This window comes from Nerophis lumbriciformis, linkage group LG14 (genome assembly GCF_033978685.3).
Source record: "Nerophis lumbriciformis linkage group LG14, RoL_Nlum_v2.1, whole genome shotgun sequence".
In the NCBI taxonomy this organism is placed as follows: Eukaryota; Metazoa; Chordata; class Actinopteri; order Syngnathiformes; family Syngnathidae; genus Nerophis; species Nerophis lumbriciformis.
This window is the reverse complement of record NC_084561.2, coordinates 27,697,258-27,721,159: the sequence shown is the minus strand read 5'-3', so window position 1 is coordinate 27,721,159 and position 23,902 is coordinate 27,697,258. Positions and strand designations below refer to the sequence as shown.

At 38.4% G+C, this 23,902-nt stretch overlaps 1 protein-coding gene across 1 annotated transcript in view; it reads left to right on the top strand.

The window, feature by feature from the left end:
* ap1m3 (adaptor related protein complex 1 subunit mu 3) overlaps positions 1–19,417 on the top strand; it is a 44,044-nt gene extending 24,627 nt beyond the window's left edge. Inside the window, exons 5-12 of the mRNA XM_061975676.2 lie at positions 1,317–1,464; positions 2,465–2,591; positions 7,004–7,146; positions 10,129–10,200; positions 10,397–10,555; positions 12,359–12,484; positions 12,582–12,657; positions 18,032–19,417. Of these exons, the coding sequence (XP_061831660.1) occupies positions 1,317–1,464; positions 2,465–2,591; positions 7,004–7,146; positions 10,129–10,200; positions 10,397–10,555; positions 12,359–12,484; positions 12,582–12,657; positions 18,032–18,054 (874 nt within the window). The 3' untranslated portion in view covers positions 18,055–19,417. The remainder of the gene's footprint in view (positions 1–1,316; positions 1,465–2,464; positions 2,592–7,003; positions 7,147–10,128; positions 10,201–10,396; positions 10,556–12,358; positions 12,485–12,581; positions 12,658–18,031) is intronic.
* Positions 19,418–23,902: the final 4,485 nt, after the last annotated feature.

The following is a 23,902-nucleotide window of genomic DNA, read 5'->3' as shown; positions in this document are numbered from 1 at the left end:
AGATGCTGTGAGAGGCGGGTGGGACCTGATATTCAGCTGGGAATGACTAAAACAGTAAATAAACACAAGCCATATATATACTCTATTAGCCACAACACAACCAGGCTTATATTTAATATGCCACAAATTAATCCCGCATAACAAACACCTCCCCCCTCCCGTCCATATAACCCGCCAATACAACTCAAACACCTGCACAACACACTCAATCCCACAGCCCAAAGTACCGTTAACCTCCCCAAAGTTCATACAGCACATATATTTCCCCAAAGTCCCCAAAGTTACGTACGTGGCATGCACATAGCGGCACGCACGTACGGGCAAGCGATCAAATGTTTGGAAGCTGCAGCTGCATGCGTACTCACGGTACCGTGTCTGCGTATCCAACTCAAAGTCCTCCTGGTAAGAGTCTCTGTTGTCCCAGTTCTCCACAGGCCAATGGTAAAGCTTGACTGTCATCTTTCGGGAATGTAAACAATGAAACACCAACCGTGTTTGTGTTGCTAAAGTCGGCCGCAATACACCGCTTCCCTCCTACAGCTTTCTTCTTTGCTGTCTCCATTGTTCATTGAACAAATTGCAAAAGATTCATCAACACAGATGTCCAGAATACTGTGGAATTTTGCGATGAAAACAGACGACTTAATAGCTGGTCACCATGCTGTCCCAAAATGTCCTATACAATCCGTGACGTCACGCGCAGGCGTCATCATACCGAGACGTTTTCAGCAGGATATTACGCGTGAAATTTAAAATTGCACTTCAGTAAGCTAACCCGGCCGTATTGGCATGTGTTGCAATGTTAAGATTTCATCATTGATATATAAACTATCAGACTGCGTGGTCGGTAGTAGTGGGTTTCAGTAGGCCTTTAAGAAAACGTCAAATACAATGGTTGAATATAGCTATTCTAAACTGACACACGATACTGTGGCCAAAATGGAGTTTTTTTTATTTCATATTTTCATGCATGATTTTTACCGAATAAACAAAAGTTTGAAAGTAATTTACAGGAAATGTATGCAAATAATTAGTTTTTAATTATACTCATGAATATGCAGACAGTACAGACACAAATCAAAATATGGTTAGTACAAGATTACATAAGGCTTCTGGAGTGATATACAAAACTGCTGCTTTTATTCACTTATATTAAGTCTCCCCTTTGTTAGTCAAAGAAAAAAATACATTTCTATTCAAGAAGAGATGTGGTGATTACATTGTAATCAGTTCTGCAGCCCATAAGGTATCTTTACAGGATTACTGAGGATTGTAAAATTAAGTGTTATAGCCTTTCTCTCTCTGTTTTTTTTTAGATACATTACCCAGCAGGGTCACAAGCTTGAGGTTGGGGCTGTTAGGCCTCCCGCCACTGTGACCAATGCTGTGTCTTGGCGATCAGAGGGCATCAAGTACAGAAATAATGAAGTTTTTATGGATGTCATCGAGTCGGTAAATCTACTGGTAAGGACACTATCTTTATTTGGAATGAATGTTATTAACAGATACAGTATATGCATGTTTTTTCTGTAAAAATGATTAGTATGGAAACCATCACCGTCACCACAATGTCGTTTGGGTTAAAATTTCGGAGTTTGCATGTTATCCCTATGCTTGCATGTTTACAATGGGGGAAATAAATATTGGACCCCCTATTGATTTTTTTTTATTTTTGATGGAAATTTCCTCCTTCAAGTACATGACATGTCTGTTTGCTCTCATTTTCTTTAGTGGTTTTAAAATTGTGTTTGGGTCACAGGTGGGCTGAAGCCTATCCCAGCTGATTATCAGGCGAGAAGCAGGGTACACCCTGAACTGGCCACCAGTCAATCTCAGGGCACATATAAACAAACGTGCATGAGTAGTAGTTGTTTATTTTGGACATGTTAAAAACAAAAACAAAACAAAATAAATAATAATAAAAATAAAATAATACAGTAAAGTACACACAGAAAAAAATACTTCATAGTGACATCACATACAAAATTAAAACAATACATACATACTGATTAGGTGTATCATTTCCAAAAAGAAGTGGGAATATTTCAAATGTTTTACTCCCATACCTTATTCATAAATTCATTATCTAGCTTTCTTGTCATTATCATCAATCAATCAAGGTTTATTTGTATAGCACCTTACATCTATAAACGGATGAATGTACCGATCTTGTTTTAATATATTATTAATAAACTATCTCACATAAGAGCACTTTTTTTTAGCACAAACATACATACATATACTGTACAGGCACATACTGGAGTATATAAATAGCACGTGATGGTAACATTCACAAATAATACGTAAATAGATACCCGAATAATTTAAATAATGGCAATAATACATTTGTCCATCCATCCATTTTACAGCGCTTGTCTCTTTCGGAGTTGCCTGGGGACTGGAGCCTATCCCAGCTTAACTTGGATTTTATGATCTTTAATGTATTATAATGTTATTCTTACAGGTGAGTGCCACTGGCACTGTCCTCCGAAGTGACATAGTGGGTAGCATTAAGCTCAAAGTGGTCCTTTCAGGAATGCCTGAACTCAGACTGGGCCTCAATGACAAAGTGCTGTTCGAAATCACAGGGAGTAAGTAAGACCTCTTTGACACTCACATTGAACTCACCCCTACACTCTTTCCATTTGAACTCCCATCTTAACCTTCTCTGTGGATCTTCGTCCTTTTAATCTATTTCTAGCTATACCCTTTTTTCCCTGATGCTCCCATCACTCCTTACCCTTTTGACTTGTATTCCCAATATACCCATTTTTCCTGAGTTAATCCTCCCTCCAAGCTAAAGTCCTGAAGATGGGGTGAGTTTTTCCTTGCCCGTATGTGGGCTTTGTACCGAGGATGTCGTTGTGGCTTGTGCAGCCCTTTGAGACACTTGTGATTTAGGGCTATATAAATAAAGATTGATTGATTGATTGATTGAAGATGAAAGGGGAATTGGGATAGTGCACAAGATTTGAAATGCCCTTCTTCTTATGATGTGTTTTAGCTTTATAAGACACAACATATAAAATAATAAATTGTAAAAACTGATAAAACATACATGCTGACAAATAAAACAACAAACTGAAAATATTGATGCACATTTAAAAAATATTTCTTATTATATGTTTCCACTGTACAGTTCTCATCATTCATCATTAAATACTGCCCTCCTCTGGACAAGGTCTGGAAAAACAGGGAGCTCAGCCACTTCATTCAATGATGTGTATTGGTGCTGTCAAATTATTATTTATATTAATAAGATTATTCACACTTTGAAGTTTGAATTAATTACAGGTTATTACTCTATTGCATGATTTAATTTAACATTGAAAAAATACCCACATTTTTGGACACCAATGCAATTTTATGTCAAACAAGAACATGTTTTTGTTCAAAGTTTCATCTAAAGTCCTGTCTGGGTTTATTTTGAAGTGAAATCAACCAACGAGCACACCAGTCAGAGTTTTCTCAATTATCTTTGTAGTGGCGTATGCAATGACCTGGGACCTCATGTATTATGTGTGCATATGCACAAAAACCTGGTTTACGCCCTTTTTCACGGCAAAGTTGAGATGTAGCAAGGGTGAATTGAACATGAAAATGTGCGGTGCTTCAATACAATTTCATGGCTGACATACGCACATTGGAGGAATGCCCTGACTTTGTGTCACATGGTTGCTTCCGCAAGTAGCTCTTTTTTAGTGTAGTAACAATAAATTGAGTCATTAAACAAGACCTTCAAGTTTTACATATCCTTTTTGATAATACGGCATATTTAAATTTAAAAAAGATTTAAAAAAAAAATAGTACATAATTTGTACATGAAACTAATGTGAGAAGGCTACTGTATAAACACAATTTGTTGTAACTTACAAAAATTACTTTTATATTGAGAGTCATCCACATGTGCTCGGAGCTCCCACCTCTCCTAAAGTTTTACGTATCATTGCAGTGACTATCTTGAGTGCCCTTGCTTGTTTTGGCCAAATCCATCTTCTTCACCTTCTTCCTAATGTAGTACAACTTGTTTCTTATTTGTTCCGTGTGACTGACTCTACAGCATTGACAGCCTCACACACTTTATTTCACTCAATTGTCTTTTGTTCGCTGGAAACTCCAGAGAGCAGCTTTCCAAAAAGTATATTTTGGCGCGCCTTCACTTCAGCAAGAAGCACCTGCTACTCCTCATCTGTGAATTCCTTCATTTTCGCCATCCTGCTCATTATATTTGTGTTTTTTTGATTGTGCAAAGTGGAATCTCAGGCGCATGGCTAATTTAAATACGATTTGCTTATTTAAATAGGGGCATCGACAGGAAGTGGCCAGCTGCAATACAACATGTGCACTCAGTTCCACATTGATCGGAATGTACCGTATTTTTCGGAGTATAAGTCGCTCCGGAAAATGCATAATAAAGAAGGAAAAAAACATATATATAAGTCGCACTGGAGTATAAGTGGCATTTTTTGGGGAAATTTATTTGATAAAAGCCAACACCAAGAATAGACATTTGAAAGGCAATTTAAAATAAATAAAGAATAGTGAACAACAGGCTGAATAAGTGTACGTTATATGATGCATAAATAACCAACTGAGAACGTGCCTGGTATGTTAACGTAACATATTATTGTAAGAGTCATTAAAATAACTATAACATATAGAACATGCTATACGTTTACCAAACAATCTGTCACTCCTAATCGCTAAATCCCATGAAATCTTATACGTCTAGCCTCTTACTTGAATGAGCTAAATAATATTATTTGACATTTTACGGTAATGTGTTAATAATATCACACATAAGTCGCTCCCGAGTATAAGTCGCACCCCCGGCCAAACTATGAAAAAAACTGCGACTTATAGTCCAAAAAATACGGTAAATAAAAAATGTGCTTGGATTAATGCATGCGCACACTTAATTAAACGGTTTTCTGAATTAGAGGTTACACCATTTTTTTTAGTAGGAAATCCACTAAACTCTTAATACATGAGGCCCATGATCACCGACGTTATAACAACCTGTGCCACCTTTCAGGTAACCATGCACGGATGAGGTAGAACAGTATGTGTGGTCAATAAAACCTGTGTGATTAATCTGCGTATACACACGATTAATGCAATATGTTTATGTGATTATAATCACATGGGTTAGCTTTTTTTAGGACAGCTCTATATTTCAAATATTTAGTCGCATAAACGCAGAGGTAAAACGAGTACTAAAATTGCTAACACAAAGCAATTTCTGTATTTTTCCGGCAAATCTTACCTTTATAATTGTGAAATTGTATCTAATCATCCACAGTTGTTTTTTTTAGGTGATTATCTGGTTGCTCGGAGTGTGTTAACTTTTCATAAGCACAGTAATAATGTGCAGCAACATGTGTTCAATTATTTCCTATTAGAGTCAAATGTGAAATATCATGGGAGACTACTGATATGTTATTGTTGTTGTATTATTCAAAGACTTGGGGCCAGGTGAGAGGAGCTACAAAGCAGAACCACAGGGGATACGGTCACATCTTCAGTCCTCCCCTGGCTTGTGCACACATGCACAGACTTGTCTCTTGTTATGGCCCCGTATGTCCTTGCAGTGACAGAAAGGGTCCCGAATGACCTTTCAATCTTGTATTTGCCAGAATACCAATGCCTGTGAGGGTTAGTGATGGACACAAAAAGACCGAGTGCAACTGAGAAAGAGAGAATGGATTCAAAACTGTTGTCGTGATTGACTTGAGCTCAGACAATTCTCTTATAGAGGGTGTTGCACCAACATGGCATACATATAACCTGTGTACACATTATTGTCAGACGAAACATACATTATTTGTTGATAGCAGCTGGAGCATATTTTAGCTGGCTTTGAAATGGGGTTTAGCTAAAGACCCACTCGCCCACAGTCATTACAGCAGTTTTCCACCACTCAGCACCCACCATTGAACACATAGGAGGAGAACACTGGGTTTATTTCTTTTGTAGAGTATGGATGCCACCATAAAAACGGTCACTTTTTAACAGCATTTGGCAGTAATCCGACATTTATAATCCACTCCTGAGAGGCAGTGTCTGGAAAGGAAGACACAAACTGAAGATTCCTGTCTATTACACCAATTCAAATTTGGTTGATCAGCAGAAAATTGCCATTTCTTTATATAATAATCACGTAAATGATTCAAGGTCAGCTAACAAAAAAAGAAAAATCCCAGAAAACTGACTTTTAAATGTATTTTGCTCATCAAAGATTGGATAATGTTTGTATTTAAAAAATATTTTTTTTTCTGTTTGTATTGTTTGTATTGACATACAATGCTTAGAAAAAAAATGTCATACTAAAAGAGATATTGTATACATACGGAAAGTTACAGATATGTGAGTATATAAACCAATGGTTGTAGGTAGCTGATGTTGACGTCAGAGAGCTGGTCTCATTGTTATGGAACTCATAGTGCAGTAATGGAAATTGGTCACACTGCAGAGTGCCATCTCATAAAGTTAGAAAACCTATTAAAAATATACCCTTGTGAATATTGTGAAGTCAATATCTTGTACAGCTAGTGACAATATTTCTTAAATAAATGTGTTCTATGTCAAGACTGTGTAGACCGAAAATAGAGGTGTGTGTGTGTGTGTGTGTGTGTGTGTGTGTGTGTGTGTGTGTGTGTGTGTGTGCGTGTGTGTGACAGCTAAATTATGATAGTTGAAAGAGTAGGGCAAGTGGTAGCACATTGTGTATATGAGGGTTGGTGTATACTAACTATCAAAATTAATTAAATCATCATCATGTCTGCTGGAATTCGCTACATGTCAGGTTAGGTTAGTTGCTGCCCAGGCAAGGTGTGTGCCAGCATGTGTGCGTGCGTGTGGGTGCCTGAGCGTGTGTGTGTGTGTGTGTGTGTGTGTGTGTGTGTGTGTGTGACACTAAATGGTGCCTTGATTAAATCGGTCTTGTTGTGGCTCTAACTATTTTTTTTCCTCTTTGTATTGTGTGTTCATGTGTGTGTCTCAGGAGCCAAGACTAAAACCGTGGATCTTGAGGACGTGAAGTTTCATCAATGTGTCCGTCTTTCGCGCTTCCAGAATGACCGTACAATTTCTTTCATCCCCCCTGACGGCGAGAGCGAGCTCATGTCCTACCGTCTTAACACAACAGTGAGCAGGTTACACACACACACATTAGCTGTAGACAGCCTTGTATTTTTAATGTGCATGTTTTGCTCCTTTCCACTGCACAGAGCATAACATTAAGCATGTATGTTATTCGTATTTGTATCTACCAGTGGGGCTGCAACAATGTATTGATTATTTCAATTAGAAAAAAGCTTTGACTTCTATTCTGTCACTTCAATTAATCGCTTACTGAGTGTGTAGCTACGACAAATTTATGAAATCCGGACTGCATGAAGTGATCGGAACTTTAAATACACGGACATAGTTTCTGCACGACCGCTGTAATGGAGCGCACATGAGAACAGTAGTGCGTAGGTGCCATGATTTATGTAACAGCGAACAGCGGAGAGTTTAAAAAAAAGGTTATTAATGCATCCATCTATCCATCCATTTTCTACCGCTTGTTACTCTCAGGGTCGCGGGAGTGGCTGGAGCCTATCTCAGCTGCATTCGGGCGGAAGGTGGGGTACACCCTGGACAGGTCGCCACCTCATCGCAAATATATTAATGCACACATGTTAAAAGTGCAAATTCACATATATTTGAAAAATAAATGAAGGTTATGGCAAGCAGAGAAAGCTTGTTTATTTCAACTGTTTTCTGTAAAATACACATTGAGGCTATGAAGTGTGTTTTATCCGATTAACCTGAGCAAAATGATCGATGGTTACTAAATTTGTCGATAGCAGCTTGCTTTTTGGCTTTGCAATTTTGGTCAATCCCCACAATTTCTCTTTATATTGAGGCTAATCATTGTCATTTTCGACAATCTAATTTGTACCAAATTTGCTGATGCAAAATTATTGAAAAAAATAAACACCAAGATATCATAACAATTGCCGCAACTTTTTTTTTTTTAATCTGCTCCGAAATCCGGCAATTTAATTTGCATCCATCACAAACAATAAACCCAGAAATAATCTTTGCCTTTGCATAGATGCTCATGTGAATCGTAGCACTCTATATACCAGTGGTTCTTAACCTTTTTGACCTTTGGGACAAACTTATCCACTACAGCGGCTGGGGCCCACCCAAATATTACAGTGTAATACTGAATTAGTAATCTTGAGTTTAATCGTATTCTGTAACTATATCTAACAGTTTAAATCCTTATAAAATTTTATAAAACCATGTGTTAATCATAAAGATTATAATGTAACACAAACCTTAGGCTGAGGTCAGGCTGATTAGAAAAACAAATGTACATACAAATATGTTGTACTAAATTTAATAAACAAAATTATTAATACATATTTTTCTTATTAAAAGTGCAATTCAAAAAAACTGCATCACTTTAGTCATAATTTTTGCGCTTAATAACAGTAATAATAATAATAATAATACATATTACTTATAAGGGACCTTTCTTGGCACTCAAGGACACTGTATAAAAACAAAACAATTAAATAAATGGGATAAAAACAACAACAACAAAGATAGATACGATTTACAGTGAATAAGCAGTCAGGAATAAGTTTTGTTTTGAGTCTTGAATAGAACAGAAAAATGTTGTCTATATTGCGAAGGTCTGGGGGTAATGACTTCCAAAGATGAGGGGCTGAGCGGCTGAAAGTTCGGGCACCCATGGTGTACAGTTTATATAAGGGGATAGTGAGATGGACAGATGAAGAGGATCTTAGGGAACGAGAGGGTGTGGCAACATGGAGCAGGTCAGAGAGATATGACGGCGAAAGGTTGTGGATAGCTTTGAAAGTGAGGAGAATTATTTCAAATTGGATACAGTGTTTGATGGGCAGCCAGGGAAGTTGTTGCAGAACAGAAGTGATGTGCTGGATTGAAGGGGTTCTGGTGATTATCCACACAACAGAGTTCTGGAGAAGCTGAAGTTTGTGGAGTGACTTATGAGGGAGACCAACCAGGAGAGAGTTGCAGCAGGCCAGGCGAGAGATGACAAGGTCTTGAACCAGTATGGCAGTAGTATGTGGGATAGGGAGCTAGGCTCGGCGATTCATATTGCGTAGATAAGAGTAAGCAGACCGGGTAAGGTTGTTTATGTGGGCTTGAAAAGGGAGTGAGCTGTCGAGGATGACACCCAGACTCTTAACTTGGGAGGACGGGTGAGACGGAGGAACTGCCAAGAGTAATGGACAAGCTGTTGGTTTTGGCTAGAATGGACTTTCTACTTACTAGCAAGATTTCGGATTTATTATTGTTGAGTTGGAGGAAATTGGATAAGAACCACTGCTTGAGTTGACTGAGGCAGTCTGTAAGGGAAGAAGGAGGAAGAGAAGCACTGGGTTTGGTAGAGAGGTAGAGCTGGGTATCATCCACATAACAGTGAAAATGTTTTTTAAATTTACGGAAAATATTGCCAAGAGGAAGAAGGTAGATGATAAAAAACAGGGGACCAAGAACAGAGCCCTAAGCACAAAAGAGGAAACGGCAGACAGAGGGGATTTGGATGAATAGAGTTTAACAAACTGAGTGTGGTCGGAGAGATATGATCTAAACCAGTAACGGGATGTGTTTGTGATGCCGATACAGTAAAATCTATTGAAGAGGACACTGTGTGAAATGGTATCAAAAGCTGCAGTGAGATCTAAAAAGATGAGGATAGTGAGAAGACCAGAATCAGCTGCCAGGAGATTGTTAGTGATTTTAACAAGTGCTGTTTCAGTGCTGTGCAGGGGGCGGAAACTAAACTGGAATTGTTCATATTGATTATTTAACAGTAGGTGGGAGTGAAGCTGGGAGGAGATTTTTTTTTTGTGAAATCTTATCTAATTTTTTTTTTTTTTAAGATCTTGGAAATGAATGGCAGATTTGAAATGGGATGAAGATTATTGAAATTATTTGGATCTGAGCCAGGTTTTTTTTTTTAAACCCCACTGTTATATACAATACTTATTTTTGATAATGTTTTTTTTGTATTTTCCTCACCATAGTTTTTTTTGTCATTGGTAATGTGTGTCTTGTTATCCACTCTTTCTTTCTGATTAATAGGTCAAGCCACTCATATGGATCGAGAGTGTGATAGAGAGGTTCTCCCACAGCCGTATCGAGATCAAGGTGAAGGTAATGACAAAATATGCACAAGCATTGACACAAACATAACCAGGTTGTCTATCCACTTACCAGTAATTCCTCCTTTTGAAGCCTTGCCAGTATTTATGACATACTGATTACAAAACCATCTGTTTTGCATGATAACATGTTCAGGTTTGGCATGGTCAGGAAAGGTATTTTGTTATCTCTGTCTTTTCTTTCACAGGCTAAGAGTCAGTTTAAGAGTCGGTCAACTGCCAACAACGTGTCTATTTTGGTGCCGGTGCCCAATGATGCGGACTCACCAAAGTTCAAGACCAGCACGGGCAGTGCCAAGTGGTTACCAGAGAAAAATGTGGTGCAGTGGAATATCAAATCTTTTCCTGTGAGTGCAGAATATAATACTATTTTATTCTTTAAAGTACATTAGGTGCATTTACCGTATTTTCCGCACCATAAGGCGCCCTGGGTTAAAAGCCGCGCCTTCAATGAACGGCATATTTCAAAACTTTGTCCACCTATAAGCCGCCCGGTGTTGTAAGCCGCATCTAACTGCGCTAAAGGAATGTCAAAAAAACAGTCAGATAGGTCAGTCAAACTTTAATAATATATTAAAAACCAGCGTTCTAACAACTCTGTTCACTCCCAAAATGTACGCAAATGTGCAATCACAAACATAGTAAAATTCAAAATAGTGCAGAGCAATAGCAACATAATGTTGCTCGAACGTTAATGTCACAACACACAAAATAAACATAACGCTCACTTTCTGAAGTTATTCTTCATTCATAAATCCCTCGAATTCTTCTTCTTCGTTGTCCGAATTGAAAAGTTGGGCGAATGTGGGATCCAAAATGTCGTCTGGCGCTGTCTCCGTCTCCCTGTCTTGGTGAATGTCACGTGTGTTCGCCTTCTGTCATCCACTGTTCCCACGCAGTTAGCAGTCTAGCTTCGAATGCCCTGTTGACACCAATATCTAGCGGCTGGAGGTCTTTTGTCAATCCACCCGGAATGACGGCGAGTATTGAATTAAGCGCGTAAGCGTGTCTCTTAATGTGATGTTATGAGCTAGTAAACATAACAACTACACTACCCAGCATGCAACGATAGTGACGAGCATGCGCGGTAGCCCTGAGAAGCATTGTTGTATGTGCTGGCAGTTAGAATGTGGTTATGAGCACGCTGTGAGTAAACGTTGAGAACTCAGTTAACACGCCTCGTCTGCATTATTTATAATTAGACAGACAACACACTTAATAGGAGCCATTTTGGGATCTTTACATAAACACACAAATGGAAATGAAACGTCACATATCCCAGCATGTACCGCGCGCTTCTTCTACGGGGAAAAAAGATGGCGGCTGTTTACCGAAGTTGCGAGACCGAAACTTTATGAAAATGAATCTTAATATTTATCCATATATAAAGCGCACCGGGTTATAAGGCGCACTGTCAGCTTTTGAGAAAATGTGTGGTTTTTAGGTGCGCCTTATAGTGCGGAAAATACGGGTAGCAAAGCGTGAGAACACAGAGTATTATCTTGAAGTACACTAGAGTTTACAAATCTCAAAGCATTTGACCATTATTTAGTTCTTAACCTTAATGGTAATTTAATTAGATTGACACAGTAAAAGCCTGTCTTGCAGTGTTATAATCCTGACTTGCTCTACTTGCTTCAAGTCGCGTCTATGCCCTCAATTTGAATAGAGTCAGATGAGTACCGGTACATAAATATACTATGATTCCAAGATGACAGTGCCAGGATGAAGGATACAGTAGCCTGAGGTAGCTTTCTATACTGTGCAGCTGTCCAATATTTCTCAACACCTACAGTATGCAGGATCTTCACTTAAGTTGTATGTAACTTGTGTGTGCTGTACCACTTGTCTCCGATAATCGGGTAAAACATCAGATGATATGACACACAAACACTGATGTCAAAATGATTAACCAGCTTCATTGTTTCCTAGCCATGCCATGTTTAAGCTGGTTGAGGCACACGCCAAAGCTGATCTGTTAGAATGACCATGAGCTGTTCCGTGAAGTTGCATCTTGCATTAATTAATATTCCGGTTAGGAATTCACCAGAGAAACAGCTGTGGATATAATCAGCGTTGTGGGTATAATCCTTGCCAGATGCGGTAACGACTTTGGCCTTTCCTCTTCTTGTCTGTCCATGTGTATAAAGGGTGGTAAGGAGTATTTGATGCGGGCACACTTTGGGCTACCCAGTGTGGAGTGTGAGGAGATGGAGGGAAAACGACCAATCACTGTTAATTTTGAAATCCCCTATTTTACAGTCTCTGGCCTTCAGGTGTGTAGCAAAGAATAAATAATCATTCTTTCAGTACTGTTTTTAAATTGATCTGCTTCCATTTTTACATGTTTAACTATTATTTTGTGCTCCCTAGGTGCGCTACCTGAAGATTATAGAGAAGAGTGGTTATCAGGCCTTGCCTTGGGTGCGCTACATCACACGAAGTGGAGGTCAGAACACAGTCAAATCTATTTTATTTGGTGGTTCCTTTACAATAAGCTCCATCTGATTCAGCACTATTTTATGCAAGAAGCCAATGTTTTGTTACCAAACCATTTTTTTAATGAATTGTACAATATTTGTTTACTTGTTGTGTATTAAATTACCACTATTTTTTCTTGATTTTTGATTACAAAACATGTTAACCCTCACTTTCTTTTTAAAAATTGTAATAATAGTCAAGTTCACTGCTCATTAAGAATGTCCCGCTCAACATATTTGGCCTCCGATCCCGATTACATTTTTTGGCCTCAAATATGACCCGATCGGATTTCGAGTCCTGATCCAATGCTTTGACAATATGATATAGATCTGAAAATGTTTTATCTTAACACACTTAAAATTTGCTAGTATTGTGGTAAATCAAATGATGTATGGTGTGTTATGTGTGGTATTAAATGTTACATACAATTTGTTTAGCAAAATAAGGTGGCTAGTGCACAATAACCAAACAAAAGCAAAAACTACTATTAGCTCCCACTTAAATCATTGGGAGTTTGCCCTCAAAGCCTTTGTGTATCCAAAGACTTACTTCTTAAGTTTGTAAACAATAACAAAAACGACAAAGAAAATATTTTGAAATAATAAATAAAGGAAAAATACAATTATCGATCTAATTATGTTAGTATTGGTTATACAGATACTATTCTAGATATCTATAGCATTGACAACTGGATCGATCACCCTTAATTTACATCAAAGCTTTAGCAGTTAGCTCCTTGTGTTGTCTTGCTCGGTGTGTGTGTAACATGCTTAGCCATTCATTTCCCTCTTCCCAGTGATAATGTTACTGAGAAGAAACTTAATTTTCTGCCATGGTGATGAGTAGTATACCAGAAGCCGCTTTGCACAAATGTGAGCTGGTATACTGGCAAGACACGCACCCTCCTGAAATTCATTAAACTTGTGCATTTATGTAATATGGAAATGTAATTGTGTCTCCCTGAGCGAGCATCCCTTTTGAAGGAATTGTTCACATGAGTACAATCTTTAGCCATGTCAACACCAGGACACAGCTGTGGTAAAAATCGGCCGGCTCGGCAGCTAATCAGCCAATTTGTTAAAAAAGCAAATATTGACCTCCGATCCGATCCCATGATCTGCATTGAGACATCTCCAGAGGTAACTAGTTGATAACACGATGAAGCGACTATACATAGTATTCATAACAGCAAACAGATAAACAACAAACCCTAAGCACAATCATAACCCATATGTTGTCCACAAATCTAATACTTTTGACGCCCCCGCTTTACATGCTCACTGAAGTATCTGTAGATAATTAGGGTTATATAAGGTTTTGCTTTAGTTGTGATCTCATCAACCATCGTGAGTGACTTTCAAAAATGATGCATGCCACACTCTGTATAGCTGCATATCTATTTAGTTTACCCTCAATGTGAACCCTAGTTCCATCCTCCATCATATAATTTTCTGGCTATTTTACCAATGATAGAAACTTTATTGCCGCTTTGCTTATTTTGAAGTTGGAAATCAAGTGCAGTATATTACTGGTCCACTTTCCAGATTTGAACAGAGTGGTGATTTTTTTATTTTTCATAAAGGCGATGACCGTAACGGCATCTGTGATGTGTGGATTAAATGAAACTGTGGATGAACTCGGCCACATGGCATTTGGACACACAAGCCAAGAGAGACAATCTATGAAATTGTATTTTGCTCAAGCAGATAAACATTTTTGCGGGAATATTACAGGGACCGTAGCTCTGCCTTACAATCATACCGAATATTGGTCAAAAGGCACATTATATGTTTAAGATACAGTATATTGATGGACCTTTTTCAAAACCCTTCTTATCATCTCATCAGTCTGAATGAGGGGCAAATGGAAATGATATGGAGATTAAAGCCCAGTGCTTTAACGGGACCATTGCCAGAAATCATTAAGTTTCATACCTGCCATCCACTCTCCGAACAACGCGTACATCCATCACATCTACTACCTGATTTTGTCAAATACAAGTCAGAAGCTGCACAGGCTGAAATTTCAACATGATGGTTTACAGAAGAAAGATTAGGTTAGAAGGACTGTATGTAGTGTCTTATTGCTTGTGTTCTTATCAGTGACAATAAGATACCCTTGGTCACATTTCACTCAGTTCAAACCTCATGAAAGCACCCCTCAATAAATACTTTAAACTCACGTTGATGACTTATTGTAGACTAATGATAGTTTATCACTGACTGGTTAAATCTGACGTCAAACAGATGTTGGTGTTTGCACCTATGGCCTTGTTTCAGGAGCATATATCTTTAGCAACTTGTCTTTCTAGGGTACAAATACCTTCTTTAAGCAGCAAATGGATAGGAATCTTTTTGTTGTCTTCAGAATTTAGATAACAGAGGACCAGAATGGAAGGCGTATTGTCTCATCTGTTGCTACCGACGAGCAGCTCCCATATCTCCTCCACTAATGTTAATGTTTCATTAACAGCAATATATAATGCCTATTATATCAGTGGACATACAGTGTATAACAAAACCCACTGATTTAAACCATTGTTAGAACACTTACAGCATTTTCAAGTGAGGGCACCATAAGCTTATTTGCCAAAACCTGTTTCATGTTCTTGGCTACAGGAGTTACGTGATGGATGACGATGATTTAGATTTTGGGAAGTTTAACGGTACCAACAGGCTCAGTCTGTTGACATACCAGTACGTCCAGAAGGATTTGGATGGACTTAATGTTTGGGGTTCTGAGCAGACCCGTTAAGGGCTTATTTACATCCTGAACTGGGAAAAAGTTATATATTTTACTGAAAAGTCATATTACACTTTATTTTAATTGCTTCACAGTGCCCTACCCCTGACTCTCTGAGATATATATATATATATATATATATATATATATATATATATATATATATATATATATATATATATATATATATATATATATATACATATATATATATATATATATATATACATATATATATATATATATATATATATATATATATATATATATATATATATATATATATATATACGTTTGTATGTATGTATTTTTACATATAAATGTATATATATATATGTTTTTTACGTATACATATGTACATGTGTGTTTATATATATATATATATATATATATATATATATATATATATATATATATATATATATATATATATATATTTCAGGGGATATAGTCACATGACTTTGGATTTTAGAGTTTTGAGACATTTTAATCAACATCAACATCACCCAGCAACATGTTTGACAGTCCACATATATTTCACAGATATTTTTGCATAACTGACAGTTTGCACATCCTTTCTAGACGAACTAAATAAAGACGCTCAACGGCCGCAGAACAGTTAAAATAATTAATGTATGCATTTTCTGCTCCCAGTAACAGTAGATCAGGCCCTAAGTATGTTTACATGCAGGGTGTCCCAGGAGTGACTATACACTCCATTTGTTTCCATTTCATTTCAGATATCATTCGCACAGAAGTCAGGCCATCAGCATTTGACAGCTTAGGCTTTGTAGTTTTTGTTAGCATATCATTCATTCCCTTGACCATAACTTAAATGACATTGGAACAGCGCTACAAAATGTTTCTGTCCCCTACGGCAGTTCGGTGCCTACTCTTGGAATTAGGTGTTCACATCAGCGCTGGTAGTAGCAGGCATTCTGCTCCGTGGTTTGTCAAGGATAGATCCTTTTTTCCAGGAACCTGCCATTTGTGCTAGGCGTTGGAGCAGTGTGGCAGCCGTAAAGCTTCTCAAATTGGTGCTGAAATGCGGTCGGGGACAGAATACATTTTGTAACGCTGCTCTAATGTCAGTTGGCGAGAATGAGAATGATATAAGTAATGATATGCTTAAAATAAAACTGCAAATGTTGGGCCATCAGCATCACTTCTGTCGCCCCCCCCCCCCCCCCCCCCCCCCCCCAAAAAATGAAATGTATGGTGACTTTGGGGACACTTTTGTCTGTTAATTAAATGTCACATTTTTTAATTGTGTGCTTAAACCCACATTTATCTAGATGTTCTATACTTACAGCCAGAATGTTTTTAGGATATTTAACCCTTTAGATATGAAACCATGAGTATACAATGATGGTGATTACTGTAAAAGGTAGAGATGTTCGATAATATCGGACTGCAGATATTATCGGCCGATAAATGCTTTAAAATGAAATATCGGAAATTATCGGTATCAGTTTCAAAATGATCGGTATTGGTTTCAAAAAGTAAAATTTATGACTTTTTAAAACGCCGCTGTGTACACGGACATAGGGAGAAGTACAGAGCGCCAATAAACCTTTAAGGCACTGCCGGCCCAGTCACATAATATCTACGGTTTTTCACACACACAAGTGAATGCAAGGCATAATTGGTCAACAGCCATACATGTCACACTGAGGGTGGCTGTATAAAGAACTTTAACACTGTTACAAATATGCACCACACTGTGAACCCACACCAAACAAGAATGACAAACACATTTCGGGAGAACATCCGCACCGTAACACAACAGAAACACAACAGAACAAAAAAAATACCCAGAACCCCTTGCAGCACTAACTTTTCCGAGACGCTACAATATACACCCCCTATGCCCCCCCTCCCCACCTCAACCCCGCCCACTTCAACCTCCTCATGCTCTCTCAGGGAGAACATGTCCCAAATTCCAAGCTGCTGTTTTGAGCCATGTTAAAAAAAATAATGCACTTTGTGACTTCAATAATAAATATGGCAGTGCCATGTTGGCATTTTTTTCCATAACTTGAGTTGATTTATTTTGGAAAACCTTGTTACATTGTTTAATGCATCCAGCGGGGCATCACAACAAAATTAGGCATAATAATGTGTTAATCCCACGGCTGTACATATCGGTATCGGTTGATATCGGAATCGGTAATTAAGAGTTGGACAATATCGGCAAAAAAGCCATTATCGGACATCTCTAATGGTGATACATTGTTTCCATTAAAGCCCAGTGAACACAATTTTTGATTAAAATAATAATAAATAATAGTTTTTGTGTGGGATTGATAGTTACAAATTCACTTTTTCCACAACATTCTCTTATTGAGACAAACTTATACAACAATATTTTAGCACAACTGATTTACATTTAGCTAGTTTCTAATTCCCATCGTCAGAAAAGATTTCCATTTGATCTTTGTCTAATAAAAGTATTAATTATTGGGTATTTGATTTAGTACTACAGCCAGTGTCAGTATAAATCTTGTTTGGGATTTGATGCTGGCAATGATGGGATGTGCAGGATTGATGACACGGACAAAAGCTATGTGTTAATGTGCTGCTGTTTCATCTCTTGGCAGATTACCAGCTGCGGACAAACTAAAGGGTAAAGTTGCTGGAAGACGAATGGCTCTCTGTGTGACTCCCAGCGTCTTACTGCATGAATGGGACAGCAGAAAGGTCCCCTCTTCTCTTCTACCAAAAAATTATGGAATTCCAAAAAAAAAAGATGTGCAAATTTCAGAATCTCCTGTTATGCAAGCCCACAAATGTCCACGGCAGAGTACGCTAGTTCTCAGAAGGATATCATACTTTTTTTATATTACAAGAGCAAAAGATCAAAGACATTTTTTTTTTCTTTAAAGATTATAATATTGCACGTCTTTGACTTTTTTATGCCAAGAAAAACAAATAATGACACAATTTGAATTTTATACATAAAATGCCAACTAATGTCAATGTATGAACACTTAGTATTTGCATATTTTTAAACTCAGCATAAAAAAAAAACTTTGGAAAGTCTTTTGTGGTTGTGCTTTATCTTTGTCCTTGCAATTATATGTTTTCTGTTCCTAAAACTCCATTACCGTATTTTTCGGACTATAAGTCGCAGTTTTTTTCATAGTTTGGCCGGGGGTGCGACTTATACTCAGGGGCGACTTTTGTGTGAAATTATTAACACATTAACGTAAAATATCAAATAATATTATTTAGCTCATTCACGTAAGAGACTAGACGTATAAGATTTCATGGGATTTAGCGATTAGGAGTGACAGATTGTTTGGTAAACGTTTAGCATGTTCTATATGTTATAGTTATTTGAATGACTCTTACCATAATATGTTATGTTAACATACCAGGCACGTTCTCAGTTGGTTATTTATGCCTCATATAACGTACACTTATTCAGCTGGGGCGGAAGGCGGGGTACACCCTGGACAAGTCGCCACCTCATCGCAGGGCCAACACAGATAGACAGACAACATTCACACTCACATTCACACACTAGGGCCCATTTAGTGTTGCCAATCAACCTATCCCCAGGTGCATGTCTTTGGAGGTGGGAGGAAGCCGGAGTACCCGGAGGGAACCCACGCAGTCACGGGGAGGACATGCAAACTCCACACAGAAAGATCCAGAGCCCGATTGAACCCAAGACTACTCAGGACCTTCGTATTGTTTGGCAGACGCACTAACCCCTCTATCACCGTGCTGCCCGCATTAAAATTACTTCTGCAAATTACACTCTTCTCACTTAGTCTGTCCCATTTTGTGGAGAGTTCCATACCTTCTTCATATTCCCATCATTTGTTCATGTAAAGTTGTGGTCAAAAGTTTACATACACTTGTACAGAACATAATGTCATGGCTGTCTTGAGTTTCCAATAATTTCTACAACTCTTATTTCTTTGTGATAGAGTGATTGGAGCACATACTTGTTTGTCACAAAAAACATTCATGAAGTTTGGTTCTTTTATGAATTTATTATGGGTCTACTGAAAATGTGACCAAATCTGCTGGGTCAAAAGTATACATACAGCAATGTTAATATTTGGTTACATGTCCCTTGGCAAGTTTCACTGCAATAAGGCGCTTTTGGTTGCCATCCACAAGCTTCTGGTTGAGTTTTTAACCACTCCTCTTGACAATATTGGTGCAGTTCAGCTAAATTTGTTAGTTTTTTGACATAGACTTGTTTCTTCAGCATTGTCCACACGTTTAAGTCAGGACTTTGGGAAGGCCATTCTAAAACCTTAATTCTAGCCTGATTTAGCCATTTCTTTACCACTTATGACGTGTGTTTGGGGTCATTGTCCTGTTGGAACACCCAACTGCGCCCAAGACTCAACCTCCGGGCTGATGATTTTAGGTTGTCCTGTAGAATTTGGAGGTAATCCTCCTTTTTCATTGTCCCATTTACTCTCTGTAAAGCACCAGTTCCATTGGCAGCAAAACAGGCCCAGCGTATAATATTACCACAACCATGCTTGACGGTAAGGGTGGTGTTCCTGGGATTAAAAGGCCTCACCTTTTCTCCTCCAAACATATTGCTGGGTATTGTGGCCGAACAGCTACATTTTTGTTTCATCTGACCACAGAACTTTCCTCCAGAAGGTCTTATCTTTGTCCCATGTGATCAGCAGCAAACTTTAGACGAGCCTTAAGGTGTTGCTTCTGGAGCAAGGGCTTCCTTCTTGCATGGTAGCCTCTCAGTCCATGGCGATGCAAAACACGCTTGACTGTGGACACTGACACCTGTGTTCCAGCAGCTTCCAACTCATTGCAGACCTGCTTTTTGGTGGTTATCGGTTGACTTTTGATCATTCTGACCAATTTTCTCTCAGCAGCAGGTGATAGCTTGCGTTTTCTTCCTGATCGTGGCAGTGACAAAACTGTGCCATGCACTATATACTTACAAACATTTGTCTGCACAGTTGCTCTTGGGACCTTAAGCTGCTTTGAAATGGCTCCAAGTGACTTTCCTGACTTGTTCAAGTCAATGATTCGTTTTTTCAGATCTGTGCTGAGTTCCTTTGACTTTCCCATTGTCGCGTTTGTAACCTAATCTAATGACTGCATCACATGAGCCCTATTTAAATGGGCTCAGAGAAGTCAACGGTAGGAATGGTGTTCCTGGGATTAAAGGCCTCACCTTTTCTCATCCAAACATATTGCTGCGTATTGTGGCCAAAGAGCTCAATTTTTGTTTCATCTGACATCACATGGACAAAGATAAGACCTTCTGGAGGAAAGTTATGTGGTCAGATGAAACAAAAATGACATATTACACAAATTGCCTCTGGTCTTCTGTAGATGACGTCAGCAGGCTGATGAAGGCCCGCCCACATTTTGGAGCTAAAAGTGGGCGTTCTAAAATGTGCTTCATGAAACTCGTTAGAAAACAAGTCTAAAATCACTACTTGTCTATTTTAGGGGGAATTTTACCATTTTAGGTCCAGAACAATGAAATAAGTGCCAATGTTGTCAAAGGGGCCCTATTAGCTGTTGATGTGTCACCGCCACTAGCACTGTGAACATAATCCTCTGCAAAGTGAACCTAAAACCAGCGAGCAGGTCAATGATTAATAAGGCATTATATTGTCTGAGACGTTGGCAGTGTAACGTTACACCGCTGACGGCCACAGGGAGCCTGTAACCTTGTCCTTATGCTCCAAATCCATTCGCAGCTTTGGCCAGAGTCTAAAAGAGCAAGCCGTACACAAAAGTGTTGCCATATTTGCATCTCTTGCTGCTTATGCCGTCACTGTTGTGCAGAGACAAAAGTAACCAGGTTAAAATGATTCCTTAATAACATGTTTACATATTGATCTTTGTATTACTTTATTTTAATGTAGGTGTGTATGCTTCTTTAAAGTGGTTTGGAGTAGTGTTCCCATTGTTAAATATGTTCCTGTTAAGGCAACATGACGTTGTGTTACATACTGTATGACAGACTTTAAATGTCATTGGTTGTCATTGATGTATCATTTCCTGTTCACGGACACGTGAAGCAATGAGATGTTTTTGGAAATAAACGTTTTTTGTACATTCTACTGATGGAGTACATTTTCTTGTTTTGTTTTTTTTTACCCCAAAAAATGCAACCTTTGAATATTGACCTAGCAAGGGGGGTCTTTAGTGCCACCCTAGAGCATTTTAAAAAAAGGATTGAAAATGGAAAAAGATGGGGGGAAAAAAATTGTTTTTTGTTTTAGTATGTTTTTTGTTTCAGGACCAACATGACACAAACCTTCCCAATTGTTAGAAAGCCCACTGTTTAATATGTTTGTGTGTATGCTTCACTGATGACAGTATTTGGTGGACATCGTTTTGTCCCACTAATTTTGGCGGTTCTTGAACTCACCATGTTGACATGTAAAATCTTCCATTCCTTCTTCGTCTCATTTTGTCCACCAAAGGTTTTTTACTGTGCGTGAATGCACAAAGGTGAGCTTTGTTGATGTTATTGACTTGTTGGAGTGCTAATCAGGCATATTAGGTCAGTGCATGACTGCAAGCTAATTCATGCTAACATGCTATTTAGACTAGCTGTATGTACACATTACATCATTATGCCTCATTTGTAGGTATATTTGAGCTCATTTAATATCCTTTACTTTTATCGTCTTTGTATATAATTTATTTTTGCATGTCTCATGACACATTATCTGTATGTAATGTTGGCTGCTTTTCAGATAGTTGTTCCAGACCACAGCAAACATTATCAACATTTCTGCCAACTAAGATTTGCATAAGCCTGCGACGCATAGTCATTTTGATAGTAGGCTATTATAGCTAATATAGACTCTTAGGTCATGTGTTGCCTTCATTATTAGACTTATATACGGTTTTTAATTTTTCGTAGCTCCAGACAGATTTGTTTTTTGTATTTCTGGTCCAATATGGCTCTTTCAACGTTTTGGGTTGCCAACCCCTAATCTAGCATTACAACAATATAGGTATTTGTTTACCACAGCAGGTTAAATGCATTTATAAAGAAAATACAGGGGAGGCCACAATCAACCAAAGCTATTAATGTTGTGAACCCGCATGGCTGCGCTAGTCGTGACCCCAAGATGCAGGAACCAGGAGAGTGATGATCAGGAAAGAGTCTTTTAATACTCAAAACAGAGAAGGAAGCAGTCGTGTACGTAAGGTTCTTAACATAGTCAATTCTCGAGACAGGTGAGGAAAATGAGCGCTCAGAGGAGACATGCAGGAAATGGAAATCAAATAGGAGCGCTGGCAGGAAATAAACACAAAACAAGGAAACGCAAACAGAAGTCAAGTGACAGATCATCACAATTAAAACCTGATAGAAATACATTTTTTATGATATTGTAGATATTGCGGTTTCAAAACCCGCCCAATAATAAAGTATCAATGATTGTCCCACACACACTAGGTGTGGTGAAATTTACCCTCTGCATTTGACCCATCACCCTTGATCACCCCCTGGGAGGTGAGGGGAGCAGTGAGCAGCAGTGGTCGCAGCGCTCTGAAACATTTTTGGTGATTTAACCCCCAATTCCAACCCTTGATGCTGAGTGCCAAGCAGGGAGTTGATTTTTATAGTCTTTGGTATGTCTCGACCGGAGTTTGAACTCACGACCTACCAATCTCAGGGCGGACACTCTAACCACTAGACCACTGATGCCGTGACGTGGGACGGTATCAAACAGAACTTGGTGAATGTAGTTTTTCTCGCGGTATCAGCAAGGTGGGGTCATGTAACGAAAGAGGAAGCCTTTGGGAGAAGTGTGTTCATAGTATGAGTTCATAGAATTGTTTTGTTCGGACATTTCATCAAAATCCGTCCAATAACTTTTTGAGTTATGTTGCTGAGACAAGACAGACAAACAAACCCTGGTGAAAACAACCTCTTTGGCGGATGTAATAAAGTGTTCGTACCACAGAGCCCGTCACCGCGCACCGAAATGGAGGTAAAGGGTCCGGTGGGAGCAGGGACACTGCACAGTAATATGACAAGCGACTTGATAAACCATCACCCGGAAAATATGTTTGAAGCCAGGGAAGCTAAACACCAATTTGTGAGGTATTTCCATCATTAAAAGTAGTTAGTTAACTTTTCTCACAATCAGCATTTTCCAAAATGATGTAAAAAAATGTCCACTGTAGAGGACACTTCTTCTCAGAAAGTAAAAGTTGGAAGAAGGGTTGTACGGTATACCGGTATTAGTATAGTACCGCGATACTACTGAATCATATTCGGTACGATCACAGAACACTTACAAGCAGGAACAATAGGAGAAGAAACACAAATGAACCACCACTACATGGAACGTAACATTGATTTACTAAAAAATATTTAAAAAATCAGTGGTACATTACACGCAACATAAAGACAGCCTACAAGGTTGGTAGATGACAACAAATCTAAAGGTATAATATAGTGTATAGAAATGCACCCAATTGTAGAAAAACAGTCT